Below are 18,777 nucleotides of genomic sequence, written 5' to 3'. Positions count from 1 at the left end.
GGCAGACTTGTTCTTTCTTGAGGATCTTGTTTGGGTCCTATCAGGTACAGCTGATCAATACATTTGTATAGATGCTTATACAAGACATTGGTGTAAATCCCAGTATAGGTGTCCATGCCATCAGTGAGGGCAGGGGTTATGAAGCTATTAATGCCATTGCGTATTAGATTGTAATTGGCTTTGAAGACTTTTTTTAGCTTAGTTTCTGTTAATATGGCATCAGATGTTATTGTGACTTCTAATAAGACTGATTTATGATCAGACCTCACTAGGGAGGTTTGCACACTTAGGGTGGTACAACGATCGCCCATATTAGTGAGCACCAGGTCCAGAATATTTGGACCCCTTGTGGGGGTATCAAACAACTGGTCAAGTGCATTGGAGATGATGAAGTCCAAGAACCTTTGGGCAAGTGTGTTAGTACACATATAATTTACCCAATCTATAGATGGGTAATTAAAGTCACCTAAAACCAGGGTATGTGGTTGTATCTTGAACGATTTAAGTAGATCAAAGCATGCAGTGTGAGTATCCTGGTTCATGGAGTGGGGCCTATAACTGCCAATAACTTTGGGAGGGGTTTTACCTACTGTCAGTTGGGCCTGGATTAGTTCAAGGGAATCATTTTGTTTAACCTATCTAGAGGTGTATTTATCTTTGATGAATATTGATACTCCACCTCCTTTAGTTCTCATACTTTCAGTTGGTGGTGTGAATGTGTGGAAGGCATTATAACCCAATATGGCCGGGGTGCTTTCCACAACTTTAAACCAAGTCTGGGTGACTGCACAGATGTCAGCATCTTCTAAGTTAAGAACTGCTTCCAGTGAGTGCAGTTTTAGGTTTAGACTCCTAGTGTTTAGCAGCATAACCATGAGGTTGCTTTTTGAAGATGTTTTTAGAATGGGATTTTTTTTTTGTTGTGATATTGCCTAAAAAAGGCACTATGGGGGAGGCAAGAGCCTTAGGCAGTAACAGAAATCCCAGTGGTAACAGATGAAGACTATCTCTGTTAAAGCAGCGTACCTATCTATCATGTCGTTCTAGGCTGGCACTTACTGTATCCCCTTAGAATGACACCAGAAACTAAGCCATTTGTTGACGTCAATCATTTTTGTTTATATTATGGTATCATTTTAGGTAAGGGTAGTATGCTGCTCAAGGCTAGGGACATACCTGCCAGAGACATATATTCAGAGAGCTCAGTCATGTCTCTCTTCATATAATCCAGTGAGGTATGTCTCAAGTCATTTACACCAACATGAGCTATGAAGGAGTCATAATGGTACTTGTGGAAAGACTTGAGTGCATGTGTGATCTGGTGGATCCTGACACCCAACAGACAGCTAATCATAATCTACACCTTCTCCAGCCTGATGAGTGGGACATCTGTGTGTCTCACTATGGAGTCACCTATGACCACAAATATTTGGTATACATGTGCTTTGCCTTAGGGGCTTGTTTGGTGAGACACTTGTGCTTGTGGTTTTATGTGTATTTAGTGCTTTAGGTACTGTTTGAGGAGTAGCATATTTATACTTTGGAAGTCTCTGGTGTTTAGATAAATTTCTGGTGAGTACCTCTGCATATGATGGTTTATGTGTTGAGAGCATAATTTGTGCAGGAGGTGTAGTATGTGGGCTGACAACCTGTTCAGTGTCACTGTTCTGTGAATGACAGCACAATGATTCCAACTTCTTAGTGTATATGCATCTCTCACAAATTGAGCTTGAGTGGTTTAGGAGTAGTGGGCGGTCAGTGCACATGAGGCAATTGCTGCACTGCCTCGGGATACCCATGTCAATCAGGCTGGCAGGAGAAATGGAGATGAACTAACCATCCATAATACAAGGTATAAATATGCTTACTTTAATGAGGAAGAATGTGGTTTCATAGGGGGCTTAATGCTGGATCTATACTAATGGGGCTCTGAAGTACAAGACTATTAGGGATGAGGAGATTTCAGTAAAAGTGGCAAATGCTGTAGAAAGCCCAGCTGATATGTTCTTGTAGCAACTAAGTGCAATTTAAGGGATGCCTCAGTTGGAATATGGGCAGCCTCTAAGGAAAATAAATCTACTTTAGCTTTTGCGTCTATAACTGCCAGTGGTTACCCCCACTGCGCAGTGCTGTGTGAAGGTATGCATCACACAAACAGATGCCTCAGATTGCATAGATGAAGATAGTAGAACAGTGGCTGGTTGCCAATATCTGTGAAGCTGTGTTAAAACATGCTCAAACCCATGCAAATGCGGGCCTTATATAACAACTGTGAGAACCTTTTTTTAAAACAAGTTAAGCAATTTTCAAACAAGCTGGCCAATGGAGATGCTCAATACTGAGCCTTATTCCAACAATCTCCAACTCAGATGAGTCCTTGACTAGCCAATGGAAATGCTCAATACTGAGCCTTATTCCAACAATCTGCAACTCAGATGGGTCCCTGACTAGCCAATGGAAATACTCAATACTGAGCCTTATTCCAACAATCTCCAACTCAGATGGGTCATTTGCTACACACATCTGCCACAAGGGTGCAGGGGCCCTCCTAAGGCAAGATGGTTGGTTTTAGTACTCAGATAATGCTAAACAGTCTAGATTCAGCAAATTTGTATCTAGCCTATGCTACAAAATACACAAGTACTAGAAAATACAAAGTAAAGTTAAGCAGGCTCAAACAGCAAACAGTTGAAACATTGAAAGAGCAAAATGGTTATAAGGGCTAAAAAAATAGTTAAAAATGGGTGGCAGTTCAGCAACACACAGTTTAGAAGTGCAGTACAGTGAATAAAAATACTTATTTTTCTTTCGATTTAAAAGGATGCCTTGGATTTCATTTAGATTCACTCCAGAGACCAGAGAGACCAGACCAGTCCTAGACCAGCTCCTGTAAACTGAGCCTCTTATGGAGAGTAATCATACATTTGTCTTTTTTCTTTCGGCTTTTCCTCTTCCTGTCAGTGTGAGGGCATTACAGAGTGATATGGCACACCATGGATGAGTGTCACATTTGAAAAAGTTCCTCTATATTGTCTCGTCATGTCAATGTGATGGTGTTACAGTTAAATGTAGTACTCCAGGGTGTGGCAGCATATCAGAGAAGAGATGTTTTTATTTTTTTCTTTTATTTCTTTTTTGCTTCTTTCATCAATGTGGTGGTCCAGGTAGGAGTGAAACAATGTTGGAGAGACTTTTTTTGTGCTCATCAACTCAGAGTTGAGGAACACCAGACTGAGAAGCAGCAAGTGCCAGACAAGGCAGGCTCTGGTTACATTTTTGTTCTCTCTTGAGACTGAGTTGAAGAGCGGATTGAAGAGAATAAGAATGGAACTGGCTTAAAGAGCACCAAATCAGGGGACAGCACAGGGCATCAAAGCCACTCGCTACACCTCTAATGTCTGTTAAACTTAGAGAACAGGAAGAAGATGAGCATTGTGTGCTCTAATCACGTTCTCCCTCTTTTTTATTTAAAGAAACATCTTTATTAAATCTTCATGTATGACATAAGCAGTCATACATTTATATGAATGGAAACAAACCATATTGACACAATTTTAGTTGCAAACATTATACATCACAAACCATATTGACATAATTTTAGTTGCAAACATTATACATCACTTATAATATGTCCAGTCATTGTCAGTCAAATATTGCATAGCTCATTCAAACCCTGCCTTCTTTTAAACCTCATTCATCTGCATACCTTATTCCCACAATTCCCATTTTCTATGTAATTTGCTCTTAACCTTTTCAAAGATTCCAACTCCTGTTGTTTTATCTCTGTTACTATGTTCACTACCTCTGGTACAGTTGGTTTAGACTTTGATTTCCATTTTATAGTAATTGTTTTTTAGCAGCCACCATAATTAGACTCAGCACAACCTTACTATGTCTAGGCAATTCTGATTTTGCAGCATAGCTCGGAAACTAATTTCCTTAGTTACACCAATTTGCTCCCCAGTATCTCTGACAGAGTAGTCTGCAGGGAATCTTTAAAGTCTCCCAACTCATTACTCTCCCAGAAAATATGTTCCAAATTTCCTCTTTCTTTCCCATTGCATCTCCAACATTTGCTGTCTACATGAGGGCACATTATGTGCAGTCTATATAGGGTCTCAAATACATATTTAAACACTTTTGAGCAAAGTTAATAAATCCTCTAGACTGTGTTGCATATTGGAGAGACATATATATACCACCCTTGTTTATTTGTGAATTGCTTATCCAGTCTCTCTTCCCAATCGTTTCTAATTTCCTCTGATTGATTCTTATAGTTTTGTTTTTAACAGAAGTTTCTGTTCTAGATTCTACTAAAAACTCTCCCAGTGCTGGTCTTTTGCTTAGGATCCCTATTTCTTTCTTTTTGCCTATATCTGATATTAATCCTTGAAAAGGCAAAAAAGAAGACAAACTTCGGAAAACGATGAAAAGAGTACCAAGCAGTCACACAAGTCACCGGAGCCTTAACGCACTTTTATTACAAAAATGAACAAACAGCGTTTTCGCTACCACAATCGAGTAGCTTCCTCAGAGGCAAAAAACACAGTAAAAAAGGCGCCAACAGTTTTTATAATGTAAGCACCTCAATCAATTAAGCTGTTACAAGGAAAAAACCATCACTTCCTATATATTTAAAGTAACACTCACTTTTTCTAAATTAGAACAGTAAAAACCTTTTAAACAAGGCAACCTATATACATAACAATATATAATAAACTGTGTTTCAAATTAATTAAAAACAATTCTATGATAAAATAAATATATAAAAGAATGGATATAAAATAGTTGGCATAATCTGCCCATTCCTATATACTGCCAACTTATTTAACGTAAAAAAGATCTATATTTCAAGACAGGGGCAATATTACAGCTCTCATTTAATCCTGGAAAGTTAAAAGCGTCGAGCTTGAGTTGCCATTCTAATTCTATAATCTCTAATAAAAGAGAAGTAGGTCCGCCCCTGATAGTTCTATGCATACAATCAATACCCATAAAGACAAAATTGTGGCCAGAATTGGATTCTACATGTTTGGCAAGGGCATTTTCACTTTTGTTATTTCTAATAGCGTAACTGTGTTGATATATGCGCTCCCTGAATTTTCTGTCAGTTTTTCCGACGTAAAATGCCGGGCAGCAAACACAGAAAGCCACATATATAATAGATCTGGTTTCACAATTAATTTTACTATTGATCTCATATTTTTTGTGTCCTACGTTAAAAGAATTCCCTGAACACACTACATGGCACCAATTACATGTTCCACAACTAAAACAGCCTTTAGTTCTCTGGAGGCGTTGGCTAGATTGATTTCTTTGCAATAATTCTTTAATATTATTGCCTCTTTTATATGTAAACCTCGGTTTGACCCCTAACTTCTCCACCAAAAAGGAATTATTGGTGATGAAATACCAATTCTTGTCAATAATTTCCGAAATTTGTCTTGAGTTCAAATTGAAAGTCGTTGAAAAAGACAAACAATACTCGCGATTAGGTTTCTCGGACCGGGCGACCGTACAAGGTCCTATGGGCATAGACTCACTAATATTGTCAGAGTGCTCAAGTGGGATGATTGTTTTGTCATCGATTAATGGTCTAAAAACACCCCTTAGCCTTTTGTTTGTAACCTCTACCACTAACTCTTCTATGATAAGTGGTGGGTAACCCCGGTTAGTGAAGAACTCAGTTAATAGAACACATTCACTTTCAAAATCCTTCAAATCACTACACATTCTAACCACCCTAACTAATTGCCCCTTAATGATAGCTCTTTTCAACTTAAAAGGGTGGGCGCTTGTGTAGTGTAAGAAGGAATTGACATACGTCTCTTTACGGAAAATGGATGATACAAATCTAGATTTGTTTGGATCCTTTTTGAGTTTAACATCCAAGTAGTCTATCTCATTAACCGCAAATTTGAAAGTGAATTTGAGAAATGGGGTTGTTTGATTGAAATAGTCCACAAGCATCTGTGCCTCAACTTCATCACCTTTAAGGAGAATGAAAATATCATCCAAAAACCTGGTGTAGTAGCCTATTCTCTCCTTCCAAATTGGGTGCTTGAGAACAAACTCCTTCTCCCAATATGCCATAAACATATTGGCCACGATAGCACCACAAGGGGAGCCCATCGCTACACCACGTTTTTGGATATAATATTCCTTCCCAAAAATGAAAAAATTGGAAGACAATACTATGTCAAGCAACTCTGTGATATTATTAATTTCATCTCTGGGAGCTTTAAATTCCATTAAAAGGAGTTCCAACCATTCGATAGCCTCTTGGTGTGGTATTGAGGTATGACAACGTCGACTGTTAAAAAATTATAGGAACTTTCAAACACAATATCATTGATACTAGTAAGGAAGCTCCAGGAGTCTTTACAGATGCTTGGGACAAATTTCAAGTACTTAGACAATAAAAAATCAATGTATTTTGCAGATGGGTAAGAGATAGAAGACCTCCCATCAACTAAGGCCCTCATAGGGGGATCCACAAGGTTTTTGTGTACCTTGGGTATGCCAAACATCACAGGCGTTCTAGGCTGGGAAATATTAATATATTCGTAGGTATCGAGGTCAATTCTCCCTTCTATGAATAAGTCCCTATAATATCCCTTAATCCTGTTGATGCTGGCATTCATTTCATTGAGGGAAGAAGTATTGTAGGCTGGGGTGTCCAAAACTAATGCCATTTTATCGTTGTAATGGCTATTCTCAAAGACAACCAGTCCCCCTCCTTTGTCAGGTTTCATAACCCTGACTGAAAAATCCCTTAGTTGGTTGAGGGCCTGTAATTGTTCTCTGGTGATGTTGAACCTATTTCTCGTCCCACCTTGAACTTTTGCAAGGTGTCTAATGTCCAATTCGCAAGCATTTTCGAAGATACGTAACCCCACATGCAAAGGTGGATTAAAAGTGCTTAGCATTTTTAGTCCAGAAGCCCCTTCTGCTACAGAATTATTAAACAATAATTTCAAATTTAACTTTCGAACATAGCATTTAAGGTCAATTAAGACCTTAACTACATTGAAACGTTTAGAGGGAACAAAATTATTACCAAGTGCAAGAAGTTCAATTAATTCAGGTTCTAGAACTAATGTGGAGAAGTTGTAAATGGTAAAGTCACCCTTAGCATTCTTTAATATGTAAGGGACATCTGAAACAGGTGTAAAAGGAACATTAATAACTAATTCTTCCACTTCTTGTTCTTTTTCTTGTAGTCTTGGTTGCTCCGATTCCCTAAAAAATCTTGGTTAACTTTGTTAGTGTTATTCTCAGGATTTGTATTCGGCAAGCTAGCAGGTTGGACTTCAAAGCCGCCTACTTTATTCCTGTTTCTATTACTCCTCCTAACAACATTCCATCCATCTGATGATGTTTTTTCAGCTTCCTCATTAGAATGCACATGATTTATTTCATTCACCTCATTTTCACAAGGTACACCCACCTCGTTATTATCTTGGGCAAGATTTAATTTGGGGTAAGCTTTATTTGATTCATAAGCCTGCCTATCCTAAATAATTTCCTAGATTTTTGATTTTTAATCTTGACCATGTAAGCATCAATGCTGGAAAAGATGCGCGCATGGTCATACTGGAACTTAGCAAAATTGACATGCATTCTTATGTCTTGATCAATTTGATTGATTTCAACAGCAAGTTTATCAATATTGATGGAATAATGCTTAACAATCAACTCTAAAAGTTCAGTGCCCTGTTTTTGAAACAAGGCCCTCAAGTCAAGCATAAAAACATTGTCGGTGATTAATGCAGAGGGAGAAAAATTGCTTCTCAGTCCTTTCGGAATCAGTCCCTCAGTGATACATTGCTTGAAGTAAGCAACTTCAAGCTGCAATTTCCTAATTTTCAAAGTTTTAATGTCCAAAACTTTAAGCTTATCAGCAATATCCGCATTATCAATACAAGAAGACCCTAGTGTTTGCACCGGCGATCCATCATCAAGCGGTTTCAAAAAAGTAAGAAAGTCACCTGTGTTCTTAATCCAGTCGGCCGCAGATGTCACGCCAATCAGTGCCCTCCCTCGATCAATGGAGTTGTTGAAAGAAAAATCTTGTGATGTAAACCCAGCCGAAACATTGCTGGAAGTCGTCAATGTCCGTTGTATTTGAGCCGCTGGTAAAGAGCTCAAAGCGGTCCCCACAAACCGTTCGTTCGTAGGACCAGCTGGACCATTGCTGGAAGTCATCAATGTCCGTTGTATTTGAGCCGCTGGTAAAGAGCTCAAAATGGTATCAGCAAGCTGAACGATGAAAAGAGTACCAAGCAGTCACACAAGGTTTTTACTGTTCTAATTTAGAAAAAGTGAGTGTTACTTTAAATATATAGGAAGTGATGTTTTTTTCCTTGTAACAGCTTAATTGATTGAAGGTGCTTACATTATAAAAACTGTTGGCGCCTTTTTTACTGTGTTTTTTGCCTCTGAGGAAGCTACTCTATTGTGGTAGCGAAAACGCTGTTTGTTCATTTTTGTAATAAAAGTGCGTTAAGGCTCCGGTGACTTGTGTGACTGCTTGGTACTCTTTTCATCGTTTTCCGAAGTTTGTCTTCTTTTTTGCCTTTTCAAGTTTCAACATGACCTCGCAGTGCACGGCCAGTCCTACAAGTCCGAACATTTTCGGGACTAGTACGCCCGAGAACACAGACATTCCTTCCTTACTCATAGCCATTTCACAAAGGCTAGATGCTATGAACTTACGATTGGACACTATCGAAAAAAGTGGGGTCAAAGGCTTCCCTGTTCGTCCGGAAGGAGAGGGGATTGTTTCTACGAATGAACAGCTTGCTGATGCCGTTTTGAGCTCTTTACCAGCGGCTCAAATACAACGGACTTTGACGATTTCCAGCAATGGTCCGGTTGGTCCTACGAACGAACGGGTTGTTGGGACCGCTTTGAGCTCTCTACCAGCAGCTCAAATACAACGGACATTGACGACTCCCAGCAATGGTCCGGCTGGTTTTACAACACAAGATTTTTCTTTCAACAATTCCACTGATCGAGAGAGGGCACTGATTGGCGTGACATCTGCGGCCGACTGGATCAAGAACACAGGTGACTTTCTTACTTTTTTGAAACCGCTTGATGATGTTTCGCCAGTGCAAACACTAGGGTCTTCTTGTATTGATAATGTGGATATTGCTGATAAGCTTAAAGTTTTGGACATTAAAACTTTGAAAATTAGGAAATTGCAGCTTGAAGTTGCTTACTTCAAGCAATGTATCACTGAGGGACTGATTCCGAAAGGACTGAGAAGCAATTTTTCTCCCTCTGCATTAATCACCGACAATGTTTTTATGCTTGACTTGAGGGCCTTGTTTCAAAAACAGGGCACTGAACTTTTAGAGTTGATTGTTAAGCATTATTCCATCAATATTGATAAACTTGCTGTTGAAATCAATCAAATTGATCAAGACATAAGAATGCATGTCAATTTTGCTAAGTTCCAGTATGACCATGCGCGCATCTTTTCCAGCATTGATGCTTACATGGTCAAGATTAAAAATCAAAAATCTAGGAAATTATTTAGGGATAGGCAGGCTTATGAATCAAATAAAGCTTACCCCAAATTAAATCTTGCCCAAGATAATAACGAGGTGGGTGTACCTTGTGAAAATGAGGTGAATGAAATAAATCATGTGCATTCTAATGAGGAAGCTGAAAAAACATCATCAGATGGATGGAATGTTGTTAGGAGGAGTAATAGAAACAGGAATAAAGTAGGCGGCTTTGAAGTCCAACCTGCTAGCTTGCCGAATACAAATCCTGAGAATAACACTAACAAAGTTAACCAAGATTTTTTAGGGAATCGGAGCAACCAAGACTACAAGAAAAAGAACAAGAAGTGGAAGAATTAGTTATTAATGTTCCTTTTACACCTGTTTCAGATGTCCCTTACATATTAAAGAATGCTGAGGGTGACTTTACCATTTACAACTTCTCCACATTAGTTCTAGAACCTGAATTAATTGAACTTCTTGCACTTGGTAATAATTTTGTTCCCTCTAAACTTTTCGATGTAGTTAAGGTCTTAATTGACCTTAAATGCTATGTTCGAAAGTTAAATTTGAAATTATTGTTTAATAATTCTGTAGCAGAAGGGGCTTCTGGACTAAAAATGCTAAGCACTTTTAATCCACCTTTGCATGTGAAAATGCTTGCGAATTGGACATTAGACACCTTGCAAAAGTTCAAGGTGGGACGAGAAATAGGTTCAACATCACCAGAGAACAATTACAGGCCCTCAACCAACTAAGGGATTTTTCAGTCAGGGTTATGAAACCTGACAAAGGAGGGGGACTGGTTGTCTTTGAGAATAGCCATTACAACGATAAAATGGCATTAGTTTTGGACACCCCAGCCTACAATACTTCTTCCCTCAATGAAATGAATGCCAGCATCAACAGGATTAAGGGATATTATAGGGACTTATTCATAGAAGGGAGAATTGACCTCGATACCTACGAATATATTAATATTTCCCAGCCTAGAACGCCTGTGATGTTTGGCATACCCAAGGTACACAAAAACCTTGTGGATCCCCCTATGAGGGCCTTAGTTGATGGGAGGTCTTCTATCTCTTACCCATCTGCAAAATACATTGATTTTTTATTGTCTAAGTACTTGAAATTTGTCCCAAGCATCTGTAAAGACTCCTGGAGCTTCCTTACTAGTATCAATGATATTGTGTTTGAAAGTTCCTATAATTTTTTAACAGTCGACGTTGTCGACTTATATACCTCAATACCACACCAAGAGGCTATCGAATGGTTGGAACTCCTTTTAATGGAATTTAAAGCTCCCAGAGATTAAATTAATAATATCACAGAGTTGCTTGACATAGTATTGTCTTCCAATTTTTTCATTTTTGGGAAGGAATATTATATCCAAAAACGTGGTGTAGCGATGGGCTCCGCCAATATGTTTATGGCATATTGGGAGAAGGAGTTTGTTCTCAAGCACCCAATTTGGAAGGAGAGAATAGGCTACTACACCAGGTTTTTGGATGATATTTTCATTCTCCTTAAAGGTGATGAAGTTGAGGCACAGATGCTTGTGGACTATTTCAATCAAACAACCCCATTTCTCAAATTCACTTTCAAATTTGCGGTTAATGAGATAGACTACTTGGATGTTAAACTCAAAAAGGATCCAAACAAATCTAGATTTGTATCATCCATTTTCCATAAAGAGACGTATGTCAATTCCTTCTTACACTACGCCACCCTTTTAAGTTGAAAAGAGCTATCATTAAGGGGCAATTAGTTAGGGCGGTTAGAATGTGTAGTGATTTGAAGGATTTTGAAAGTGAATGTGTTCTATTAACTGAGTTCTTCACTAACCGGGGTTACCCACCACTTATCATAGAAGAGTTAGTGGTAGAGGTTACAAACAAAAGGCTAAGGGGTGTTTTTAGACCATTAATCGATGACAAAACAATCATCCCACTTGAGCACTCTGACAATATTAGTGAGTCTATGCCCATAGGACCTCGGTCCGAGAAACGTATTGTTTGTCTTTTTCAACGACTTTCAATTTGAACTCAAGACAAATTTCGGAAATTATTGACAAGAATTGGTATTTCATCACCAATAATTCCTTTTTGGTGGAGAAGTTAGGGGTCAAACCGAGGTTTACATATAAAAGAGGCAATAATATTAAAGAATTATTGCAAAGAAATCAATCTAGCCAACGCCTCCAGAGAACTAAAGGCTGTTTTAGTTGTGGAACATGTAATTGGTGCCATGTAGTGCATTCAGGGAATTCTTTTAACGTAGGACACAAAAAACATGAGATCAATAGTAAAATTAATTGTGAAACCAGATCTATTATATATGTGGCTTTCTGTGTTTGCTGCCCGGCATTTTATGTCGGAAAAACTGACAGAAAATTCAGGGAGCGCATATATCAACACAGTTACGCTATTAGAAATAACAAAAGTGAAAATGCCCTTGCCAAACATGTAGAATCCAATTCTGGCCACAATTTTGTCTTTATGGGTATTGATTGTATGCATAGAACTATCAGGGGCGGACCTACTTCTCTTTTATTAGAGATTATAGAATTAGAATGGCAACTCAAGCTCGACGCTTTTAACTTTCCAGGATTAAATGAGAGCTGTAATATCGCCCCTGTCTTGAAATATAGATCTTTTTTACGTTAAATAAGTTGGCAGTATATAGGAATGGGCAGATTATGCCAACTATTTTATATCCATACTTTTATATATTTATTTTATCATAGAATTGTTTTTAATTAATTTGAAACACAGTTTATTATATATTGTTATGTATATAGGTTGCCTTGTTTAAAAGGTTTTTACTGTTCTAATTTAGAAAAAGTGAGTGTTACTTTAAATATATAGGAAGTGATGGTTTTTTCCTTGTAACAGCTTAATTGATTGAAGGTGCTTACATTATAAAAACTGTTGGCGCCTTTTTTACTGTGTTTTTTGCCTCTGAGGAAGCTACTCTATTGTGGTAGCGAAAACGCTGTTTGTTCATTTTTGTAATAAAAGTGCGTTAAGGCTCCGGTGACTTGTGTGACTGCTTGGTACTCTTTTCATCGTTTTCTGATATTAATCCTTGATAGGGAAGGCAATATCTAGCCTGCAGTCCAAATAAATTCTTGGCCTATTCTCATTATTACCTTCCCACACTAATTATTTGCTCTCAATACCTTGGTTCTTTTGAAAGTTTTCTCAGATAAATTCCACCCCCTCTTCCCTACTATCTGTATCCCTAATTGCAGGCATCCCTATTGGCAGAATCTTCTTTCTCCATTCCCGTGTTACCTTAGTTCTTAGAATACTTTCTGCTACGTTATGACTATAACATTTTGTATTGTTATTGTTATTCTCCTTAACGATCTGTCCAATCTCTCCTAATTTGTTGAGCTTCCATCTTGTTTCATCATCATCTCTTTCCACCTTGAACTATAGGTCATGATGTGTATAGGAGCCTTAACTGTGTGGATAGGAAATATCCTTTCAAATCAGATAATCCCAAACCACCTTGTTCTCTTGGAAGAATCCGCTTATCCCAATTGAATCATCTAAAACTGACTCAAATGTTCCACAGCACTGAAATGTCCTTTAATGGTTTTATTAAGTATAAAATAATATCTGCAAGAGCCAGCTTTTGTTGACTATCATACCAATTCTATCTCTTATTTTCTTTGCCAGTGACTCTAAATATAATGCAGATAAAATGGAAAGAGGACATTCCTGTCTTGTTGCCCTACTTAAATGGAAATTATCAGAGAGGAACCAACTCACTTTAATTTTCTTCTCCAGTTCCTCATATATCCTCATAATCAACCGTATTCTTTACCAGGGAATGCAAATGCTTCCATAGTCCTGCTCATAAACTCAAGCTTACTCTGTCAAATGCATTCTCTATAACAAGATCCAAAAACAGCAGTGGAATTTTCTTACATTCTGCTTTCCACTGTTCTGTTAATGTTGTCAAATGTTTATCCCCTTCCACAAAGCCACATTGATGCATGTCTATCAATTTTGTCATCATCTCTGCATTCTTTTGGTCATTATAGACATAAACACTTTATAATCATGGTTTAATATTGAAATGGGCCTGTATGAAGCTGGATCTGATGGGTCTTTACCATCTTTAGGTATTACAGCTACCACCACTTTCTTCCAGGATGTTGGTGCTTCTCCTCCTCTTAAAATACTGTTAAACAAAACCTTCCAGATCTTTATCAGTTTTTCCTTCTTAGCTTTCAAATGTCCACAGGAATACCATCTATTCTCGGGGACTTTCTGTGCATTAATTATACATGACCATTTTTATCTCATCTCTTTCTATCCTAACTGTTAGTAATTGAACATTATCTACCTCTATCCTTAGCATATTTAATTCTTCCATAAACATTTCCATTAGTCCCTTTTCTTGATTTGCATATTTTTCTTCTTTGTACAGACTTTCTAAAGATTTCCAAAATATTTCTAGTACCTCTACAGGATCTGTTGTTATTTTACTTCTTACAAGCTTGCTAACCTTAGTGATAACCCTTTCTACTTTCTGTTGCATAAATCATTGTGATAAAAGATTTTGGACTCTGGAATTATTATAAAAAATAGTTGCTTAGCAATCTTTCATAGGTTCATAGGTTCATAGGTTGGTACTAGGCTATCAGCCCTAGGGCCTATACAAGCCTAGCCATAACAATTCCCTGGCTATTTCTTCCCACATTATTTACTTTCCTGGACCCCTGTCTAGCAGGGCGACTGACGTGATCCCTGGGGTGAATTTCCTTTCTCCCATCCAGTTGTCAAGGTTTCTGAACTAAAACATATTAATGAGGTTATCTTTTTTCTGTTCAGCATTGTACAATTGCTCCTGTTCTTGTTATTTCAGATTCCCACTAGTCTGCAATATTTTAACATTTGCATGTTCCTCTAAATAATTCATTACTTCTTAACCATATCTCTATTTCTTTTATTTCCATCCTATTTTCAAACTCCACTTTAATTTTATCCCACTCCTTAGATATTTTCAGAAGAAATGTGTATCTTCTCTAATAACACCTAAATCCTTTCCACTACCCATTCCTTTAATTCCACTCTTTTCAACAGAGTAGTAGGAAATCACCAGTATCATATTCATTTGAGCCAATGTTGCATCTTACAAAATGTTCTGTTTTATTGAATGCCCTTAAACAAAAATAAATAAATAAATAAACAGATCTCCAGTAGACGCCTAAAGCATACTAACTCACTGCTAAGACACAAAGCTATGTACATCTTCAAATAATGAAGTTTTTGCTCTCCCTGATTGAGAAAAAAACTTGAATGCTTTCAGAAAACATTATCTTGTAGCCATTGAGAGAAAGCTATTAAAAGAAAAAAGTATTTTGTTAATCCAATCACTCCCCTATTCAAGAATGAGAAAAAGCACATAATTATTTCTTGTATCATACTCTTTTGATCAGACTTTTCGTCTTTTAGTCTTCTTTTTTTTACATTTTAGTGCCTACATTTTTTAAAAATGACCAAAGAGAAAAGAAGGAAAACATAGGGGCATCTGTTTACTTCAGTATCCCCATTACATTTAAAAACAACTGAAAACACTTAACTTTATAGCTTGCAGATTATTTAATACACTATACAAATACTAGTGTTAAAAAAAGTGTTTTTTCCTTACAGTTAACGTTCTCCCTACTCCTCCCTACTCCTCCAAACATTAATAACATATAGTGGGCTGTATGCTTTAGAATCCATTACAAGTTTAACAAAGTCAAAAAAGTCCAATATTTCCAGGTTTTCTTGTTCTGTCATGTTTAACAAACATAATGAATGCTTTATAATCCCACATGTATTTGTTAATTTCTGAGTTGTAGGTTTTATGCCTGATTATCTCCATCTCCCAAATCCAGTCTCTGCTTCATTTTGAACATACGCTCCATTTTTTTAATCAACTCTTTTGCTTTTTTCTGTCTCTCAAGCATTTTCTTTGAAACATTGGAAAATGTTTCACTGCCAAAATCTCTCTGTGGTCTTTATTACCAGATGAGCAAGAGGCAATATCTCCTGTTTCACAGCCCACTTTTTGTTGGAAAAACTTTTGTACTTTCTTCTTAGTATGCTCTGCATTAAGAAATGATTTTGTCCCTCCAGGAAAGAATAGCCTGAAGATAGCTGGATGCATCAGTTTGATTCTCACGCCTACTTCTTGACATTCCATGACTAGTGGTATAAATTTGGTGTACAGTGAGTAATCCTTTTACACAAACACTCTACTGCCTGACATTTTTAGTACTTTGTCCTTCTGCCACACTTTTGTCAGAATCAACTCCTTCTCCTGGTAACATTGCATCTTTCCTATTAAAGATCTAGGTTGCTTTCTCATGGCCAGGTTTGGAGCATACACATGATGTGCCCTTTCAACTAACAACTCCTGCAGTGGAGTACCAGTCCAGTTGCTTATTTGTGCTTTCATAAAATTAATACAGTCTCTTTCTTCCAGCTTCACTGGTACAGCAAAAAATCTCAGGTTTTCCCTTTGTACTTTGTCTTCTAATTCTACTATTTTCTGAAAATGCAGCCAACCTTTTTTTCATTTCAACCTCAGATTTTTGCAATTTTGTCACCTCATCACCTCATCTGAATATCTGTTTAAAGCTTCTTCCATTTTTCCAGTCTTTTATTTGAGTGAATATACTCCAGCAGTGTTTTGTTTATTTTAATCAGCTCTGAGTACATTTGACTTATTTTTCCTCTAGGTTATTAAAAGTCATGCCTTTCACCAAAGCTGGAGCTTGCACTGCTTTTTACTGAACATCTGCAGACTTCTTCCCAGTCAGTGTTTTTCCTCACTTTTTGTGATTGATTTTCTTTCAGGTTCTCTGAATTTATTTTTTGCTGGCATCCAGGCAGAGAATTTACAAGCCAGTTACTGAAATGTACCTAAAAAATTGAGTTTACTGGCTCTCTCTTCTAAGTTTTTGTTTTCACACTGGGAGAGCTGAAATTAAGCTATTACTCAATGTTCAGCCATCTTGGAAGTCAATGACTTTCTCCCTCTTATCTGAATTTATGCAGTCCTATGGGTGCTTGTTTCCATACTGAGGTGAAGGGGGATTCCCCCCCACAAAAAAAAAAAAAAATTTTATTTTTCAACCATGTGAGTGTCACTGTTTTGAGTAGTGACCTGGCAAGGTTTTAAATGTTTTATGGTTGACTAATTATGTTTTGATTAAATGCGATCCGCTTATTCATAGCAAATCCTATATATTTCATATACACCACACAGAACTACTAATAAAAAGTCACAATGCATGATGTTATAATTACAATTCTCTGAAATGGATGGAGAAGGATGCATAAACATAAAAGAGTGTTTCTACATTTGACTGAATACTAAAACACTAAAAAGTATTTGTTTGAAATAGATTTACTATGAAGAAATCACACATTGTTTAATCAAAATGCAAAGAACAACAATAAAAAAAAAATCAAAATACTCCTAAGTTGTTTTTGCAGGGAGACAAACCCACCTGTACCCTCCCATATGTGTATGTGTGTGGGGGGTCTGCCCAAACCCACAATCTCTAAATATGCTCTATGGCTACACAAACTTAATGAGGAAAAGGGTGTGCAGAATCATTAGACTTTCCTTTTCATCTTCTCCAAATCCCAGAAGCTAAACTAAAAGCACAAATTATGTGACAAAACAATTTCTGACATATTAAAATATAGGCTACAAGAACACATAATCTTTCTCTTGTGATGTCTTGGGACATAATCATGCACCAGACATCAGAGTAGTGTTCTCATTGGAAAGAGTTTATTGCATGGGAAAGCTGTCCTGCATTCAAATGTGGTAATTTGTGTCCCCTTCACCCACTTCCTATTATAGTCACATGAGGGGCTGTGGACACCTCACCCAGCTACAACTCTATTCTCTCTTCAAGGCCTTACCACCTTGGAGTAAGACAGAAAAATGTGTTTTTGCAAAGAAGTGAAGGTACATTTCTTTACTACATGAGTGAGTGATCTCTGATGACAATACATTGGGTGAGTGACCTCTGATGAGAATAAATTGCTATGCTGGTGGTACAATATGTTGCAATTGTCTCACTCAAGGGCACAGGGTGGGGGTTCTTTACATATTTGCCAATTTATACAATTTGTTTCTTGGTGAAATTTCAGTCTAATGTATTCATCACTGGTTTCAGCCAGGTAACATGCAGCCTTCTTTGTACTCCATATAATGCCTGATAAATGTTCTTCAACATATTTTTGAGGTTTCTGCACTTTACCATCTGGAAGTAAATTTGTCAGGAATCAGTATAAACTAAATATTTAAGCATATTGTTTGTATGCATTGTTTGTGTAACATTCACGTTCAATGTATTTCAAGTTATTTTATCAATTTTATCTTACTTGCTGTGTATTTTTCCTGCTTGAAGCATACTATAATATGCCATATTTTGCAGGTAAAGCTTGGTGATTACCCAGAACACACATTTGATGAACCTGAAATGAAGAGACATATTGAACAATTTAGTAGCAAGCTTAGTGAAATTGAGCTGAGTCTACAGGCAAGAAATAATGAGCTGATTAGAAATGAGAAATTGCCATATATCTACATGCAACCCAGTATGATGGAGAACAGCATTGCCATATGAATACAGCAGTGACTACAACGGGTACTATTTAGGACTGCAAAGAAGCGATATGAAAATGGGCAAAGGGCATGCATGCTTTACTTTGATTTTCCTTTGTTTTACTATATGTGAAATTATACATAGGTTTACACAGAAGATGTGTATTTATTGTAGCGTAATCAATATCCCAGATGCATTATGAGGCATGAGATGAATCTGAGCATCCTCACAGCATTTAAATTGTTAGCTAGTCCACAATAAATGCACAAAGTAGTCAATTGCATTTAATAAATTTGCTTTAATATTTGTCTTTATTTGCAAAGAAAAAAGGCATAAGTTTTAAAAAGCAGTGCTTAACTTCATTGCATTTTAATAATGTAGAGAGCCTGTGATAGTAAATTTCCTGACCAAAAGAGAAAATGTCATGAAATCAATAACTTTGTAACCAGGTAACAGAAGATAATTAGGTAAGAGCTTGAAAAAAATTACATTTATTTTCTCTGCAAACTATGCCAGGTGTTATGCAAATTATGTAAAAAAGCAATGCTTAAAAATAACACACGGTGTATGCACTGCCAAAGACTCCTTTATTTAACAAAGTTTAGCACTTTCAGCCAAAAACAACCATGG

At 37.2% G+C, this 18,777-nt stretch overlaps 1 protein-coding gene across 1 annotated transcript in view; it reads left to right on the top strand.

Annotated features, from left to right (window-relative positions):
* The window catches only part of LOC122803963 (polyunsaturated fatty acid lipoxygenase ALOX15B-like), a 782,621-nt gene extending 764,165 nt beyond the window's left edge, over positions 1–18,456 (top strand). Inside the window, exon 11 of the mRNA XM_044073640.1 lies at positions 17,977–18,456. Coding sequence (XP_043929575.1) covers positions 17,977–18,168 — 192 coding nt within the window. The 3' untranslated portion in view covers positions 18,169–18,456. The remainder of the gene's footprint in view (positions 1–17,976) is intronic.
* Positions 18,457–18,777: the final 321 nt, after the last annotated feature.

This window comes from Protopterus annectens, chromosome 6.part0 (genome assembly GCF_019279795.1).
Source record: "Protopterus annectens isolate FY-2018-M chromosome 6.part0, PAN1.0, whole genome shotgun sequence".
Classification (NCBI taxonomy): domain Eukaryota; kingdom Metazoa; phylum Chordata; order Ceratodontiformes; family Protopteridae; genus Protopterus; species Protopterus annectens.
The sequence above is the reverse complement of the archived record's forward strand: the minus strand, read 5'-3'. Positions and strand labels throughout refer to the sequence as shown.